The sequence below is a fragment of the Sorghum bicolor genome, chromosome 5 (assembly GCF_000003195.3).
Source record: "Sorghum bicolor cultivar BTx623 chromosome 5, Sorghum_bicolor_NCBIv3, whole genome shotgun sequence".
Lineage (NCBI taxonomy): Eukaryota > Viridiplantae > Streptophyta > Magnoliopsida > Poales > Poaceae > Sorghum > Sorghum bicolor.
The window spans coordinates 4,507,955-4,527,482 of NC_012874.2; the positions used below are offsets into that span (position 1 = coordinate 4,507,955).

Consider the following 19,528-nt stretch of genomic DNA (forward strand, 5'->3'; position numbering starts at 1 on the left):
TTTTTTGGGGAATAGTTTCGTTTCCAGTTGAATTTGATCTATGCAAAGTTTGGGAGCGATTCCTTTTGTTTTGACTGAGTTCTAATCGATTTTGTGCTCGCTCTTTTCTGTTCTTTCAGTTTCCGTGTTTCTCGCGCAGCCCCGAACCCAAGCCACTGCAGCCGCGTTCTTCTTCAGGTCCCCGACGTTTGGCCGTGCACAGCAGCAGTGCTTCAGGCTTCAGCACTGGGAAGTTCATGGCACAAGGCAGTAGCACTACCAGCGCTGGTGCCTAAGCACCGAGCGTGCTCGCTGAGCAGTACTTGCTCCTTGGCCCTGCTGAAATTCCGGTCAGCAGCTCCCTCAGTTTTTTTTTCAGCTTGTTTTGCTGCATCTTGTTTGCTGTTCGTGCAGTTGCAAGCAGGGGATCGTTCGTAGGTGCAAACTAAAGCAGATTCAGCACTGGTGTTTTTTTGAGCAAGTGGACCAGCTCATTCTTACATGTTTCTGATTAGTCAATGGTTTAGTTTTAGCATCTCGTGTGCTTTCTGTGCTTGATTTTGATTGGTCAAGTTTGCTACTTGCACTCGTGGTAGTGTCCAGCTCTCATCAGTACGGCTTATATTTGATTTCTCTGAACTCAATTTCAATCAATGCAGTATCTGTTTGTTGGTACAAGTTCAGGATTCTAGGGCCAACAGTTTCATTGTCTCAGCTCTGAACCGTGCAGCACATTTAGGTCCAAGTGGCCCATTCGTTTTGGTCCAGTGCTAGTGAGATGTTTGAACGATTTTCTGACTGATTTTTTAGTGTAATTTTTCAGACCTTGATTTCTTGTTTTGTCCGCAGTTTGGTCGTTTGAGCTCGGAATCGGATTCCGTCAGTTGCGTTGGTTTTCTATTGTTACAGGAAATTTATCTAAGTGCTCTTGTCACCGGTTGGCTTGAGTAATTTAGTTTCGAGATGCTCGTTTGTGTCTGGTGGTGCTTTGGGACAGTGGCCAAAAATATTTCTGAAGAAAATTTACGGCTCCCATTCACCCCCCTCTGGTCGCCGATTTTGGTCGTTCAAAACCGATGAAACAAATAAAACACTGGGAGATTTTTGCAGCAGCTGCCAACACCACGTAAGGTACTCTTGCTGGCACTGGCACGCGAGACCAGCAGCAGCGGCGGACAGAGCGGAGCAGAACAGCAACACAGGCAGAGCAGCAGGCAGCAACGTCAAGCCGTCAACTAGAAGCAGTCTGGATTTCACTGCAGACAAGCAGAGAGAAGAATTGTGAGCATAAATAAAGACATTATTTACGTTGATGAATTAATTCTGCTGAAAATAAAGAAAACGAGAAGGTAAAGCTTCTAGTGCACAGGATTCGCTGACCTGTTGGTCGTTGTTGGTGTGATCACTTGTGAGATCTCTCTGGCAGGCATGGTCAAGAATGGATTCTGTTGCTTCCACCTGCGCATGGGAGATCCTTCAACGTCTTCCAGGTCATGGTAGCTTCGGTCATCTGATAGCCGCAGGACAGGATGATTGGGGTGTGTGTTCACTTCTTCTTCCAACATACCAAGCCTGGCGACCGTAGAATCACCGAGTGAAATCACCTTCAGACATAAAAGGTGCTTGACACCAATAATCCCTGACTTCAAATTGCAGAAATTGATTTCTATCCTTTCCATCTGACGGGAGGTGCCCTCCTCAAATCTAATCTCTTTCAGGCCGTCCATATTCCAAATCTCAAGTGTCCTGAGGTTCAGGAATGCTCCCGTTCCAAACACTAGTTTCTCCCCAAGGGATGCACGGAAGTAAATTCGAAGGAGCATGAGTTTTGGCAGCTCCCCAAGTATCTCCATGGTTTTATCTTCCTTTAGTTGGCTATCCCATAATGAAAGCTTCACCAGGTGTGTAAGATTCCTGAACCAGTCAGTCATCTCTCCTATATATCCGGACAACATGAGGCTCCTCAGGTGGGGAGGAGGGGAGGAAGAAGAAATCAACCATCCAAGTCCTCTATCCTGGTTTTCACCGGCCCACACAGTGAGAGAACGAAGGGAAGAGAGCTTCTCAATGGATTCACAAAGTATCTTACACTTTTTCTTGGAAGCCCCGGTTGTTCCCGTGGCTAGTTTTCTTAATCGGGTGAGCTCCCCGAGCTCTTTAACTGCATTGCTGCTAGTTCTTCTAATGTCCACACGCTCTAGTATCTGCAACTCTTTTAAGTTGCCAATTCCTCTTGGAACCCTCACTCCATTTCTGCTAGTTCTGGACCAACCACTAGAGCAGCCCATGTGTAGATCACCAATTGCTCTGTCACGGCTTTTTGAATCAGCTAATAGGATTGGCAGGCGCAATGTGGCAAACAAACAATGCACTGGTTCATCTGGATCCAAGTAGTTAGGGAAATTCCTATCACAGCGAATGGCACGGAGATCTTCAAGTTTAGTGATTTGTGTTGGCAGAGTTGTAATATAAGTATACCCTATGTTCAAAATTTGCAAGCCATGCAGTTTTCCAATGTCACTCGGAAGTGAATAGATTGTTGACCAGTAAGTCCTGACATCCAGATATTTCAAGTGACACAATAGCACTATAATATTTATACCACCTTGTGTGATTCTAAAATTTTCACCCACTAAATCCAGAACTCGTAGCATCCTCAACCTAGGTGTAGAAATTGAATGTGTGAGATCCAGATCCATACCACAGGACCCCTTAGTAAATAAAGTTAATGACCGAATATGCCTCCAATCCATGCCTTCCTTTTGGCACTTGCTGTCATGGTATGCAACATGACGAAAGTTTTCATCTGGTACATTATTTCCATTACTCTGGATTAAGTGGACAAAATTTTCTTCTCTAGAAATTGAGACTATGATATCACGCATGATGTCATGAACTCGACAAGTTTTAACACTTCCCTCCATACCCAACCTTGATGATTGAATCATACTCCGGCTGATTAGCTCATCAAAGTACTCTTTGCCAACCTCATCAATGGTTGTCCCAACCTTTGCTCTTACAAACCCTTCTGCTATCCATCTACCAACCAGATGACTTCTTTTGATTTCATAATCTTCAGGGAAAATGCTGAGATACAGAAGACATGGCTTAAGACATGACGGCAAGTGGTTGTAGCTGAGGGTTACCACCCTCCTTATTGCTTCAAGGCTTGGGTTACTTTCAAGCTCTGAAGGGAGTTTTTGATAAAAGTTTTCCCACTCTGCTTTCTTCTTAGTGGCTAGAACACCTCCTATTGTGAGTATTGCCAATGGTAAATATCCACACTTCTTTACTACTTTTGTAACTATTGTGCTCAGGTTCTTGTCTTTGTCCATTTCTTCATGTGTTATGTTTGTCTTTCGTTGTAGCAACTTCATGGCATCATCTATTTCTAGGGGTTTTAGGTCGTAGATGAGTAATTCTGAAGTACAGTGTCTTGCCAAGGCAGCATCTCTGGTAGTAACAATTATCCGACTACCTTTGTTATTTGACCTAGGAAGTGCAATACCACTAATCCAATTCCAATGATTTATTTCCCATAGGTCATCATAAACAATAAAGTACCTCTTGTCTTGAAGCTGTGTTCTGAGGTAGCTAGCAAGACGGTCTTCTAGCACTTTCCCGACAAGTTGTTCCAAGAGTTTCTTCAATGCATCAGGTCCAAAAAATTGACTGATCATGTCTTGGAGCATCGCCCTCTTGGAAAATGATTGTGACAAGGTGATCCAAGCTCTAAAAGGAAAGCTCTTCAGAGTATCCTCCTTGCTTTCATAGGTTTTCCTTGCAAGAGTTGTCTTCCCTAAACCACCCATGCCAACCACACATATCACCTTAGCAGGACCGTCCATAATGGTGACATCAATCATAGCAATCAACTCTCTTTTTGGTGCATCAAAACCCACAAGTTCTGCTTCATCAATGTTGCTTGCTGAGTTATTGCGAATATCTTCCATGTTGGAATCCATCTCATCAGTGATGTTGGAGGATTCCGTCTTGATTAACTTGTAGCGCTCATTCCTGTTGCTCACTTCTTCGATTCTTGATTTGAGGTTGCGAATCCGGACAGCTATTCGATGCCGATCTCTGAGCTTCATCAACAGGTTTGAGAAGCTATGGCGCCCCACATGAAGCATAAACTCGTCAATGCAATCTTCAATGTCATAGGACAGATCTCGTACTTGCTCTGCCCAAACCTTCACTAGTTTATCCTTTTTTTCTGTTACTTGAGGTGCTTGCAGAAATGCTTGGATGGTTTTTAGTTCGTCTTTGATGAACCTGTAGAACAATGGGTAAAATAAATTCATATTCACGTTGTGGAAAAGAAATAAAGTTGTCCAATAATCTTCCACTTGGAACACGCAGTTTCACACCTTAAGCCACTCTGTATCCTGTAGAAGCTATATATGTGGTGGGAGGGCCAAATTAACACAAATTTTTTTTGTTGTTCGATGTCGATTCCAGGCCTCAATCACAAACCTACTTAGTCGTTATTTACTTGATGCTTGAAAAATCAGATATCGGGACACTGAGCTTCCTAGTTATGCTCTGAATAAATCAGCTGGGAGTCAGTTGCAGCATGCTTACCACATCTCCTTCTGCACGCCCATCAGCAAGCTTATCTCAGTACCGGCCGCTGACGCCGCCTTGCTGACGGCGCTGCCTAGGACCGACTTTGCCATGATGAGCGCCGTCTCCGCCATATCTGGTTACTCTCCAAACAATGCAGCTCCCAGTTCTCCTCGATCACACTCGGAGGCTGAAAGAATCGGTACAAGCACTGATTATCTTTGTACAGCTACTTCAAATGTCTTCTCTTGAAGTTTTTGATGGTACAAACATCCTAAAAAAAAGTTTATAATAAGCACTAGGAATTTGGGGAAGTCCTCGATAAAAAGAGTTCTTTCTATAGTCTGCTGTTAGGCCTTGTTTATTTCACCTCAAAAACCAAAAACTTTTCAAAATGTCTCGTCACATCGAATCTTGCGGTACATATATGATGCATTAAATATAGACAAAAACAAAAATTAATTGTACACTTTACGAGTAAATCGTGAGATGAATCTTTTGATCCTAATTAGTTTATAGAGAATTAGACAATAATTATTAAATAAAAACGAAAGTGCTATAGTATCCAAAATCCAAAAAAAATTCGGAACTGAACAAGGCCTGAAAACACTTAATACCAAAAACTGGACAAAGCTCTGTTGATCTAATAAGATACAAGTAGAAACGAAAACAAACATCAGATCATCCAGAGAACTGCAGAGAATGGGTTTCACTTACTCGGCCTCTCCCTCGGGAAAACTTGGTGTCCGAATTGAAAGACCCAGAGTGGTTTCCGGTGTAACTGTAGGAACGCTCTTGCAACAATCAAGCCCGCGAGGATGGCAGTTTGCTCAGGGATCCGAGCTAGTAAGGATTTCAAGCTTGGAGCGCCGAAAGGTGGCGGTGGATTAATGGTAGCATTTGCTCCGGTTGCTAGCGCATCGCCCTCCATAATCCATATTGACTCAGGTCCCTCGGCGCCAGTCAACATGCATCCTCGGCCACACAATGGGTGAAAATATCTGGTTAGCAGGGCCCTAAAAGTCTTCCTATATGTCGCTGGCATGCTGATCCTACCAGTCATTTCAGCTAACCAGATGTTAGAAAAATGAAATGGGAAACACAGGAAATAGGAAGAGAAAGGTATGCTGGCATGCGCCTTTCGAGCACGTCATGTTGTGCTGCTCTACTCTGTATGTCAACAACAATGTCACAAAAGAAAATTCATTGCGATGCCTGGGATACGATGAAAACGCAACATTTAAACCGACAGGTTCATGCAATCATGCATTGCAACACAGGACATACAGGCCTTAGTTACATCTAAAATCCAATTTTTTTTAAGATTCTACGTCATATCGAATCTTGCAACACAGGACATATAGGCCGAAAAACACATCGGATCACTAGAGGATCTTTGCCGAGGGCCTCCGGCCTTCGGCAAAGGCTATAAGACCCTCGGCAAAGGCTTTGCCGAGGGCTGCCCTCGGCAAACAGCCCTCGGGAAAATTTCCGTCGGCGAAGGGATCTTTGCCGAGGGCTGTTTGTCGGGCACTCGGCAAAGATTTTGCCGAGGGCTGACGCCGGCCTTCGGGGAAAAAAAGATACCGTTAGGCTACGGGCTGCAACTGACGGCGTCTTTGTCGAGGGCCCATCGTTGGGCCCTCGGCAAAGAATTTTTTAAATTTTATTTTGGGTAATTTCTTTGCCGAGGGTTTCCATGCAGGCCCTCGTCAAAGAATTTTTAAATTTTTATTTGGGTAATTTCTTTGCCGAGGGCTAGCCCTCGGCAAAGTCTCTTTTTTTATTTTTTCTGGAGAATTCTTTGCCGAGGGCCTTGACCATAGCCCTCGGCAAAGACCTGTTTTTTATTTTTTCTGAGAAATTCTTTGCCGAGGGCTATGGTCAAGGCCCTCGGCAAAGACCAGAGAAATTTTAAATTTTTTTGTTTGTTTATTTGCATCCAGACAATAGACAGATACATATATATACCATCACACACACAGAGTCCACAACGAGCACATACATCTCACGAACATCACATATATATATCACGAACATCATGTATGTACATCCAGTAGTCCACAAGTTCACCAAATCGAACCAAAGTTCCAAACCGCCGACACGTACGTACCGTAGGCTGCGAGAACTCACCATCCTCCCCAACCGTCCTGCTTCTGCGTCGAGGGTGGTGTGTCGAAGGCTCCAGGATCCGGTGACGTACGAGGTGGGTTATTGGATCCCGCTGTCGACTGAGGCTGCACAAACAGTTAGATGTTTATGTGAGATTGCAGTAATTATTTCTGCACTACAGTTACAAAGAAGAAGTTAACTTTGACACTTACAGTAGAACTAAACGGCGGCGGTAGTTGAGGCGCTGGAGCTGACATCGTGACGTCCACACCTGTATGCTGCCCCAGAGCGGCCAGGACCCTCATCATCTCAGCCATCCTCTCGTCTTGGGCCTCTCGCGCGAGACGCTCAGCCTCCAGCCGAGCAGTGAGGGCCGTGATCTGCTCCGTCTTCTAGGCGTTGTCGGCCTGCAAGATTACACTCCAATGTTTCAGTAATGCAAATGTAATTTAGTTGCGAGAATATTAATTTACTATGAGTGAACCTAGAATTACCTAGAGCGAAGCTAACATGCTCACTGTCGGAGTCGGCCGTGCACGGATGGGCTGGCTGGAGCTTGTGCTCTGTGCTCTGAGCTGGCTGAGAGTGGGGGTGGTGTTGGGGTCGATGGCGCGTTTGCGATCCAGGCCCGGCCGTGCTTCCTACCGCCACCGAGCCTCATGACGGCCTCGGCATCTAGTGGCTCGGTGCGAACGTCGTACTCTGGCCCGTGCCGCTCCCGTACCGCCGACGTGTACTCCTGGACCTTATTGTACACGTTGGGGTCGGAGTACGCCTCGCGAGCGGCAGCTGCGTCCCAGGTCCGTTGGCCTGCAGTCTGGTGAGACGCAGCCCAAGCCGTGAACATGGACACCTCCTCGTTCGGGTGCGCAGCCTCCTACGAGAAAAGCGACAGAGGGTGAGTAATCAAGCATACATTAAACACGAAACTAAATAGAAGACAAATCACTTACATATGATTTTTTGAAGGCGGGGAGGCTCTTGCTGCCTTGGTGGTGAGTGGCAGCTGGTCTTTGCAGACGCAGTGCCCGCTGAAACTCGTGCCTGTCTAGGTAGTCCTGCGTGAACCACCTACCCACGATCGCGGCCCAGGCATCGGCATGCGCCCGACACCACCAGGGAATCACCTACAAGACAATGAGTGTTTGACAGATATGAAGATATAATTGAATATATTAAATTCAAAAAAGAGACAATCTGAATGTTATTCATCTGCCTCCAGGTACTGCTCCTGGGTCATCGTCATCGTCCGCGCTTGAGCCTTCGTGATAGTCATACTACGCGCCGACGCGTAGAAGTCTATCACTGCCTGGACGCGCGCCTCATGGTGCATGTCGGTGACATACTTCCTACAGGAGGCGTGCGCCACAGACTCAGCCAGGGCCACGTCTTCGTCCTCCACCCTGAAGTACCTCTGCACAAAAGATAATACATCCTATCATTATTTAAAAAAATAGATTTTAATGTAATGGATTAATTATTGTTGTGCGAAAGGAACTTACCTAAAACTCGGCCAGTATCCTCTCCTGGGGGTTGCGGTACGTGCCGTCCTCCCCTAAAGCTTACCTGTCCCACGTGGTGGCCGGCTCGCGGGCCCCCGACGCCAACTCCACGAGGCCGGGGAAGTACTTCCGGCACAGGGTACCCAGGATGGTCGGGGGAGCGCGCACGGGAGTACCCGACACCAGATCCCAAGACCTGCACCAGTTAGAAAAAAAATAGTCAGTTTCTCTCTAAACCCTCAAACCTATCAGATGAGGTAGTTGTGATATCATTTAGATTTACTTACTTGGGCGGTACAGGGCGAAGCAGTGCCCGACTCTGAGGTAGTGGGTATGGAGGGAGCTTCGCGGGACCTCGCTGGTAGACACCCGACGCCGCGCCTCCCTCGTCCTCAGGTGCCGCGCCGTGCTCCTCGTCATGGCCCTCGACCTGGTCCTCGTCCTGGTCCTCGTCCTGGTCCTCGTCCTCCTGGTACTCCTCCTCCAGCGTCGGAGCCACGGGGTCTGGGGTGGGACTCCGCGGCCTCCTACGCCCTTGGCTGGTACTCGTCGTGGAAGGCCTCCCCCTCCTGCGGCGTCCTGCGGCGGCTGCCCCTGACGACTCTGCCTCGCCAGTGAGGGAAGGGCGTGTCGCGTAGGCCGAGGGTGTGTCACGTCGTGGCCGCCTGCTCGCCATCTTTGATCAAACACCTGCACACACAAAGAATGAAACAAGACTTATTAGTAAGCATATTAGAGACTTGAAAATAAATAAACAAAACAAAAATGTCAATAATTTAAAAAAGACATAGTATTACATGTATTACGAATAGTCCTCGTGGTTGGGATTATATGTCTCGTCATCACTGTCAATATTATCCAAATAAGCGACACTATCCGAAGGTCCTACGTCATCGTCTTCGTCTTCATCACCAGCGACAAGTAATCGCTCAAGCATTTGTATGTCCTTGGCATTTTGCACCACGTCTCCATCATCCTCGTCATCAACCGTTTCGTTGTCTTCTTCCATTTCGAGGGCCTGAGGTAGGAGTATCTGAAGTGTCCCCGATAGCCCATCTTCCTGATAGAACTCTCCATCATATGTGTTTGTGTTAAAGTTGTAATCGTCATCGTTTGGGGCTGGGAGTTTCCCGTGTGGAGAAACCTGGTGCACAATAGCCCACCCCTGAAGCTCTTGTTTGGCTTGATTCGCATATCTCTTGTAATACACCTGCACGGCCTGTTGAGCCACAATGTAGATATCCTTTCCTGGATATACAGAATCTTCTCGCACCTCGACTAGCCCAAGACTAGGGGTGAGTCTCGTTTCGCGAGGATTAAACCAGTGGCATTTAAACATGACAGGTTTCAGAGGTTTGTCACCATCAAATTCAAGTTGGTAGATGTCCTCAACTCTTCCATGGTAGTCGAGGCCATCAGTGCCGAGAGTACAAACTCCACTATTTGTGGTTTTCCGATTGGGCCGGATATTCTCGTATCTTGTTGTGTGGAAGCGATAACCGTTCACATCATATCCGGTAAATGACTTCACCCTAACTTGGCAGCCGTTTGCAACCTGTTTCAACTCGACACTCATGGACGAGTCGGTCCGGGCCTTTCGTTTGAACCAAGAAATAAAATCAGGCCTATCCGCTCCCGGGCCCCGGGATAGAAGGATGTCTTGTTCTTGCGGGGTTGGATCTCTTGGTTCATTCCAAGATTCACGAACAAATTCCCCGATAAACGGTTGCATCTCAGTAAGGTTGTTGAACAAGTATAGCATGATACTGCACCATTCGTTATTTGTCAAAATCTTCACGGTGGATGCACTTGTGCTACCGAGTTGTCCATGGAAAAGACTTAGAGTCAATTCATTTTCGTCGACATTGTAACGTGGAAGTGGGTTGTGATTGCTCGGCAGATTGGGCTTGTAGTACTGTGTAGTGAAGTTTGCCACCTCCTCCCTCAGGTATGCCTCTGCAACGGAAGCCTCAATTCTGGCTTTATTTGTACATTTCTTGCAAAGAGTCTTCAGTACCCTCTCCACTGTAAAACACCAGCGAAACTGCACAGGCCCCCCCAAACGTACTTCAGTGGGAAGGTGCACGACCAAATGCTGCATCGACAAGAAAAATCCCGGTGGGAAGATCTTCTCCAGCTTACAGACCAACACAGGTGCCTGTTTTTCTAACTCTATAGCGATGTTTCGAGATACCTCCTTAGCACACAACAGGCGGAAGAAATAGCTCAACTCAGCCAACACTTTCCAGACATGCTCAGGGACATACCCACGGACCATTGCAGGGAGAAGCCGCTCAATCCATACATGGTAGTCATGACTCTTCATCCCGTTGACTCGCAAAGTGGTTAAGTTCACTCCTCTGCTGGTCAAACGACGAATACTTGCCACCCTTTTTCAACCAAATAAACCTCACAGCTTCCATGCATACGGGACACGAAAACTTCCCGTGAACACACCAGGCGCAGAATAACCCGTACGCCAGGAAATCATGTAGAGAGTAGTGATACCAAACATACAGTTTGAAGCTTGACCTTGTAGCTCGGTCGTATGTCCATACCCCTTCCCAAGCTTCAATCAATTCGTCAATCAGAGGCTCCATGAAGATCCCCATGTTGCTCCCTGGGTGTCCAGGAATTATCAAGGATAGAAAAACGTTTTGTCGTTGGAAGGCAATGCCAGGGGGAAGGTTGAGAGGGATAGTGAACACAGGCCAACATGTGTATGGGGAAGACATCATTCCATAAGGATTGAATCCATCTGTTGCAAAGGCCACACGTACATTCCGAGCCTCAGCTGCTTTCTCAGGATGTCGATCATTAAAGTATTGCCATGCTTCAGCATCGGATGGATGGACCATCTTGTCCGGATGGTACCGCTTGCCATTCTTATGCCAAGTCATCTGTTTCGCAGTTTCCTCGGCCATGAAAAGTCGTTGGATCCTCGCCATGAAAGGAAGGTGACGTAACACTCTAGCGGGGATGGTAAGCTGCACTTTCTGGCCATCACCAGATACTGCCTCGAGGTATCTTGAGGCTCCACACTTCGGACAGTACTTTGCATTCTCGTGTTCTTTCCGAAATAGGACGCAACCTTTCGGACAACAATGTATCTTATCATATGGCATCTTGAGCGCACGAAGGAGTTTTTCTGACTCGTACAAGTTTGGGGGCAGAATATGATCCTTCGGTAGCATGGTGGCAAACACAGTCAACATCTTATCGAAGCCTTCTCGACTCAGGTTCAGCTCGGCCTTCAGCCCAATCACACGCCCAATGCCATCCAGCTGAGAAATAGTTGTATGCTTGTGAAGGGGTTTAGACGCCGACTCCAACATTTTGTAGAAGGCTTCTACGTTTGCCTCCATGTCCTCCTTGTCACGTCCTTCAGCGAACTGAGCTTGGTGAGTGTCGTCTAGCATGTCGGCTACCCCAGCATCATCATTAAAAGGCTCAAGACGTGGTCTCACCACCTCCTCTCTGATACGGTCTTCACCATGGTAGATCCACCGGTAGTAGCCCGGCGTATAACCATGGTACACCAAATGTTTACCCATGGTCTCCTTGTTCACCCTCCTCTTGTTGTCACAGTGGCTGCACGGACACCAAACTAGCAAATGCCCTCTAGCTACAACCGCGCCAAATGCGTGGTTCAAGAAAGCATCTATCCTCTTCACCCAATCCATGTTGTAATCATTTCGGCTTCTTCGCCCCGTGTACATCCACTGACGGTCCTCCATCCACTGACGGTCCTCCATCCTTTGACAAATACGACACCAAGTAACGTAACCACCTAGCCGGTATTCCTACTGTCTAATAGGTGAGGATAGGTCCTAATCCCACCCGCGTATGCGTAGATGAGGTCAGTTTCCATGCTCCGCTACGATCCGAGACAGAGTTTCGGCAGCACCTCCCCGCTGTTCTCCCAATACACGTCCTGCAAAGGAGTTTGTGTATTCGGAGAACAATGGAAAGGTGATGCCGAAATTCTGGCCCAAGATCGGAGCGGAACATGGAAACTAACCTCATCTACGCATACGCGGGCTGTCCAAGAAACATGGACAATCCGAAACAGATACGATCGGATACACACATTGATCTATATGCATCCAATCGTATCTCTTTCGGACGGGAGACGCCTAACTCGTTTACACATTCTACGACAAAGACAAAGGAGTAGAGCTGGTTTATACCTAAGGTGGCGGTGGAGAAAGGGTAGCGAGGCAGTGACGAGTCGGGGCAGTGGCGAGTCACAGCGGTGCAGGCAGACCAGCAGCACCGACGTAGACGATCAGCTCCTCCGAAGCTCCTCTCACGTCCTCTGCTGTGTAAAATAAAAAAAACATTAGTTAAAAATTTCGGCAGAACCTCCCCTGTACGGGGAGGTTCCCAAAACCTGCAAAACAAAATCGACTCGATGGCCGACACACAGAAACACGACACGACGGCCGATATATTATCAATAGGAGGCACGAAGGCCATCCGCATCAAAAAAACGGCGCGATGGCCGAGAACCTACTACTACTACTACTGAAAATAAATTTTTGAACCTAACTAAAATTTCTAACTATACAAACAAACTAAAAATTCCAACTATACTAACTAACTAAAATTTCTAACCTAAGGCCTTGTTTAGTTCACCCTGAAAACCAAAAAGTTTTTAAGATTCCCCGTCACATCGAATCTTGTGGCACATACATGAAACATTAAATATAAACGAAAACAAAAACTAATTACACAGTTTAGCTGTAAATCACGAGACGAATCTTTTGATCCTAGTTAGTCCATGATCGGATAATATTTGTCACAAACAAATGAAAGTGCTACAGTACCGAAACGTTTTCAGTTTTCGGAACTAAACAAGGCCTAACTAACTAACTAAACACCCTAAACCCTATATACTAAATCAAATGAACAGAGGGGCTTACCTGCTGCTCAGGGAGGGAGATCGGGCCGGGCACCACCAGCGGCGGGGTGGAGCTTGGGCGGCCGGCTGCGGGCAGTGCTCGGGCGGGCGGCTGGCGGCGGCATCGAGGCTCCGGCGAGCGGCGGGCGGCTGGCGCGCACGGGCGGCGGGCTGGGGGCGCGCGGGACGACGCAGCGCGCGCTGGGCGGCCTGGCGAGCGCAGGGCGGCGAGCGCGAGCAGCCGTGAGCGGGGCGGGCGCGAGCGCGGGCCGGCGAGCGACGTGCGGCGTGCGGCGGCGGCGGCAGCGGGCGAGCGGGCGCTGGGAAGTCAAATGACCCCCAGCGCCCGCTCGGGCGTTTTATTACGGTCGACCTCTTTGCCGAGGGTCTAGATCCAGGGCCCTCGGCAAAGAGTTTCTTATTTTTTTCTTATTAATTTCTTTGCCGAGGGCTTGACCTAGGGCCCTCGGCAAAGATTATTTTTAAATTTTTTTCTTCCGAGTTAGTCTTTGCCGAGGGCCTTGAATACGTGCCCTCGGCAAAGATACTGGTGATCACATGTGAGATGTTTGGGTTTTGTGCACCAGACGTTACCACAGACTCGGAATTTTTTGAAATTTTTATCATAGCATCCACATGTGATAACATGTTATGTCACCAAGTTTCGTGATTTTCTGAGTTTGTTTTCATTTTATATATTCAAAAAAACGATTTCACGCAACTTGGTCCACATGTTTCAGGGGGTAAACGTTCGATATTTCATGTGGCTTTCTGCATACGGTCTGGAAATGCACTAACAATCATGAATGTCAAGATTGAAATAATTAAATACTATTATTTAATGCACCTGTAGTTTGAATTTGAAATTTGTCGAAAAATTCAACAAATTCAAAAAATCCAAAAAATATACCAAAGTTATTTCAAAATGAACCAAACTTTGACATGTACTTAAAAATAGTGTAGGTGTGCCACAGAAAGAAAAAAACATGGATCCAAAAAAACAAAAAAAATTTGCCGAGGGCCCACTCCAGACCCTCGGCAAAGAGGGAGTTGCCGAGAGCAGGCTGGCCGGCCCTCGGCAAAGTCTGACCTCCGGCAGTGCTTTGCCGAGGGCTTAACTACGGGCACTCGGCAAAGCCTAACGCCCAGAGCCGCCGTTACTCTGGGCCCACACCGCTGAGCGCCCCTTCTTTGCCGAGGGCCCGGCCCTCGGCAAAGATGGGCCTTGACCGAGGGCGTTTCTCTGCCGAGGGCCCGGCCCTCGGCGAAGAAGCCTTTGCCGAAGGTCACTCTTTGCCGTGGGTTGGCCCTCGGCAAAGATGGCCTTTGCCGAGTGCCCGATATCCGGCCCTCGGCAAAACAAAAAACCCTCGGCAGCGTTGCTGTTTCCAGTAGTGGATATCACATGAGGGTGTTGCATGGGTGTTCGGATACTAATAGGAAAACAAATTACAGAATCCGTCGGGAACCACGAGACGAATTTATTAAGCCTAATTAATCAGTCATTAGCACATATATTACTGTAGCAATTAGTGTCTAATTATGGATTAATTAGGATTAAAGATTTGTCTCACAAAATCTAATTAATCTGTGCCATTAGTTTTTTATTTTATCTATATTTAATACTTTTTGCATGTGTCTAAATATTCGATGTAAGAGCATCTCCAACCATTATGCATTCGAAGTTATGTATTTTCGGCAAATTGCAAACCCCCAAATGAAAATGGCAAGGCTAAAATCGGGTGATCTCCAACCGTTATGCAAAATGCCAAGTCCATCATCTTTCTTTTTCTGGAAATTTTGTTTCGCGGCACTCCTTCCCGCGCCGCCAATCGATCCCGCGCCGTCGTCTCCCGTTTACCAATTCCCGTTGGCCATCAGTTCGTCGTCGTACAGGTTCGCCCCTTGGCTCTAGTACCGATCTCCATCAGGTCCTTCGCCAGAAGGCGTACCTGGCCGCGCGAAGGGAAGAAAAAAGCCCGCGAGGTGGAACCGAGAATCCCGTGATCTCTATTTGCATAGCCGGACTCCTTTGGCATATATGCCAAGTTTCCCCCTCCAAATGCATAGCTATGTAAAATGCAAAGTCCAAATGCATAACGATTGGAGGGGTTTTTTTTGGAGTTTTATGCATTTTGGTAAATGCCAAGTCCATTTGCATAATGGTTGGAGTTGCTCTAATAGGACGGGCGAAAAGGTTCTAGATAAAAACTAAACAGGGCCACAGTCTGATCTATGATAAGGGTAGCCCAGGTCATTCCTGCCACATTGGCTCCGACCCTGATGCTCAATAAAAATTCCCCGGAAGCCAAATACTGCCATGATATAGCATAGGAGATAGCCAGAGAAATTTGGATATTTGCCATTGCAAACAATGGGCTTCGCAAAATTGCCATTCAAAAGAGTGACTTTGAAAAGATTGCCATCCAAAAGATAGCCATAACTTTAAGAGTCAGATAGAGACACCTCCTACTTGTGTTTTCATTCCCCATGAAGGCCTCCTCGCCGTACATCTTCTTCGAATCAAAAGTTCAAAACTATGCGCATGGCCCTCCATATTGACTTTGGAGGTCCCTCGACGCCACGGGTGAAGGTATTATGTGTAGGGGTGCAAAAGCACAACCACCCAAAAAATTACAAAAAACAGTGATTTTGATTAAAATTGTATTATATATGCACCATATATTAGACTTATCTATGCATCCATACGACAAGTGAACCATCCTCTAATTTGCTCTAGCTTTGTCTACCGCACAATGGATGAAAATATCTGGTTGGCAGGACCCTAACAGACAAGAAAGACAGGAGCAACTCTGTATGAAGCTTGCTGTCATTTCAGCAGAAACTGCATTGGAGGAGTTAATCAGATTCTAGAAAAATGAAATGGAAAACACAGAAAATTGGTATGCTGCCATGCATATGCAGCTCTCTAACACGTCATGTTGTGCTGCTCTCTACGGTCTATATGGGTTTGTTTAGTTGGGGAAAATTTTTGATTTTGGCTACTGTAGCACTTTCGTTTGTATTTGATAATTATTGTCCAGTCACTAACTAGACTCAAATGATCCGTCTTGCAAATTAAAGATAAATTGTGTACTTAGTTAATTTTTAATCTATATTTAATGCTCCATACATACGTCCAAAGATTTGATGTGACGGAAAACTAAACGAGGCCTTAACAACAAAAGTCACAAAAGGAAATTCATTGCGATGCCTGGGATATGATGCATGTACAGTACGCTTCCATGTATCCTACACAGCTGCAGGGCTTAATTCTTGAGGTGATTAGAGGCTCCTCATCTCCAACAGGCTAAACATCTCCTTCCGCCGCAATTTAGCGGGGAGAAACCTACAGGACTGGCACAGAATTGTTGCTTCTCTACAGAATGTGAATTTACAAGAGGAAAGAGATGTTTTCGTTTGGTCTTTACATTCATCAGGTAATTTTTCAGTTAGCTCGATGTATGCCGCGTTAATTAACAATGGTGTCAGAGTGCCACAAGATATATGACAGATCAAAGTTCCTACAAAAGAGGTGTGATTCTAACAAAAGATAACCTAGCCCGTCGTAATTGGAATGGTGACACGAGATGTAGCTTTTGCCATTCTATAGAAACTATTCATCACCTCTTTTTTGATTGTTTTTATGCCAAATTTCTGTGGCGTGCAGTACATTTAATGTTTGGGATATCACCTCCTCTTAGCATAGAGGATTTATTTGTTCATTGGTCTAAGTTGGGTGATAACTTGCACAATTCTTTGTTATTAACAGCAGCATCGGCTTTATGTTGGACAATTTGGTTAACACGAAACGAGTGGTTTTTGACAAAAGTAGACCAAAAACTTTTTTGCAGGTACTCCTCCAGGGAACACATTGGCTGCGCCAATGGGCAAGACTGCAACGGCGTGATGATCAGCGGGACCAGCTCATTCTTGTTGGACATCATCTTGAGTCGTCAGCCTTGCATTTTTTAGCTCAAATGGTTGGTTGTCAAATAGGTTTATTGGTCTCTCTTAGTCAAATCTTTACTTCATGTTTCTTTTTTTATCTTTTCCAAAGTAAATTGTGTAAACTTTGGAAATAGTGCGCTGAACAGATATTCAAACTATGTAATAATTTGTCTGATTCTACTTGTTGGTAGATGAAGCCGGATATAAACTATCCTTTATCTAAAAAAAATCTCCAACAGGCTAATTTGTAATTTTATGGTGCTCGGAAATAAGAGCCCTCCATTTCGTTGTTTAAAAATAGAAAAACCCAGATAGTCGATAGAAAGAAGTTAAGTTATGGGCCGAACAAAAAAAAATACATGGACCAAAACTGGTTTCTAATTAAATTAGGAAGTTATAACAGTATTTTAACTAAATAAAAAAAAACTACTTCTCATCTCCGCACGTGCGCTCTCTCTCTTTTATCGTCTCCCGCACGTATCATCCAACCTAATCAAGCTAGTTTAATTAATTACACTTGCAACTCAACTGAAAAATCCATGCCAAAAATCTTCGCTGCCGAATGAATCAGTAAATACAAACTGTATAAGAAAATGAGAGAACGAGATAACCCTTCAGGGCTCTCGGTTGCTTGATATATAGAGCCGGGAATAACCCAACCGCCATGGCATACAAGATAAGGTTTGTTACAACATAATCTCAACAAACTAACACACAAGCAACCATTTACAAGACCTGATACAACACGTCAACTAACTTACTGACTAACTAGGGAAGATATCAACTGAATATCTTTCACACTCCCCCTCAATCTTAGCCACTGAAGAGGTTAAGATTGGCACGAAATTGGCGAAGCTGAGCAGCAGAAATAGGCTTTGTAAAGCCATCAGCAACTTGATCAGCCGAATTGATGAATCGAATGTCAAGCACCTTGTTGGCAACGCGTTCACGAACAAAATGAAAATCAATCTCAATATGCTTAGTCCGAGCATGAAAGACAGGATCCGCCGAGAGATACTGGGCACCCAAATTATTGCACCAAAGACGCGCAACAACAGGATGAGAAATCTTCAACTCAGTCAACACTTTTTGAACCCAGATCATCTCAGTAGTAGCATTAGCAAGGGCTTTATATTCTGCTTCAGTACTAGAGCGAGACACCGTGGCCTGTTTTCGAGCCATCCAGGAGATCAGATTACTGCCGAGAAACACAGCAAAGCCACCTGTAGACCGACGATCATCCACACATCCAGCCCAATCGGCATCCGGAAAAGCACTGACTAGTGTAGAAGATGAACGTCTGATCTGATGGCCTACGGAGATAGTGCCCCCGACATAGCGAAGTATCCTTTTGACCGCAGTCCAATGCACCTTGGTCGGAGCGTGCAAAAATTGGCACACCTTGTTGACTGCAAAGGCAATATCCGGCTGAGTTAACGTGAGATATTGAAGAGCACCAACCACACTTCGATAATTTGTAGAGTCTTCTGGTCCTAGGGGATCACCAGCGTGTAGACTAAGTTTCTCTGACACACACATGGGAGTGTCGACCGGTTTGGCCGTGGTCAACCCTGTTGGAGATAGTATATCAGCAGCATACCGACCCTGTGACAAGAGCAGTCCATCTGGCTTGCGAGTAACCTCAATACCCAAGAAGAAGTGAAGATTACCCAGATCCTTGAGAGCAAAGTCTTGCTGCAAATCTCGAAGAAGAGCATCAGTAGCTTGCTGTGAAGAACTTCCCACAATAATGTCGTCCACATAGACAAGAACAAATATGACAACACCCCTACGACGAAAGTAGAACAGAGATGTGTCAGCCATGGATGGAGAGAACCCTAGTGTTGTCAGCCTCTTGCACAACCGAGCATACCAAGCTCGTGGAGCTTGCTTCAAGCCATAGATAGCCTTGTCCAACTTGCATACAGAGGTAGGATGAGCCTTATCTGCGTACCCGGGAGGTTGCTGCAGGTAAACTTCCTCCTCCAAGATACCATGAAGAAAAGCATTTTGCACATCAAGCTGACGAAGAAACCATCCATTTGACACTGCTATAGACAGCACAAGACTAATAGTAGCAGCCTTAACCACGGGACTAAACGTCTCCTCATAGTCAATACCGTATTGTTGTTTGAATCCTTTTGCGACAAGACGCGCCTTGTACCGATCAATGGAGCCATCTGCTTTCCTCTTAATCTTATAAACCCATTTACAGCCCACAACATTTTTTCCCTTAGGTCGAGGAACCAGATGCCAAGTGTTGTTGCGGAGAAGGGCTTGATGTTCATGGTCCATAGCAGCAACCCACTCTTTTCTTGCGAAGGCTTGATTCAAAGACTGAGGTTCAGCACTTGACATTGTAGAATGCATTCCCCAGCGCACTATACCGTCACGGTACTGCTTAGGTTGGCGAATACCATGAGACAGGCGTGTCACCGGACGTTGGAGTGGTGCAAGCATAGAGGAGACAGCAGCAGACTCAGGTGCAGAAGATCCTGTGGCAAAAATCTCCGTG

General features: G+C 46.2%; 1 protein-coding gene across 3 annotated transcripts; it reads right to left on the reverse strand.

Annotated features, from left to right (window-relative positions):
• On the reverse strand, nt 564-5,526 carry LOC8070672 (disease resistance protein RPM1). Of its 3 annotated transcripts, none has more exons than XM_021461520.1 (4): nt 5,263-5,526; nt 4,564-4,819; nt 1,360-4,254; nt 564-1,225 (listed from the first exon to the last, which is right to left on the reverse strand). In XM_021461520.1, the coding sequence occupies exons 2-4, from the start codon at nt 4,677-4,679 to the stop codon at nt 1,003-1,005; spliced, it is 3,234 nt and encodes a 1,077-aa protein (XP_021317195.1). In that variant the 5' UTR covers nt 4,680-4,819; nt 5,263-5,526; the 3' UTR covers nt 564-1,002. The 3 variants fall into 3 exon arrangements, with proteins under 3 accessions (XP_021317195.1, XP_002450331.2, XP_021317196.1); XM_002450286.2 differs by having other exon boundaries at nt 4,564-4,735; nt 5,263-5,525; XM_021461521.1 differs by having other exon boundaries at nt 1,102-1,235; nt 4,564-4,735; nt 5,263-5,524.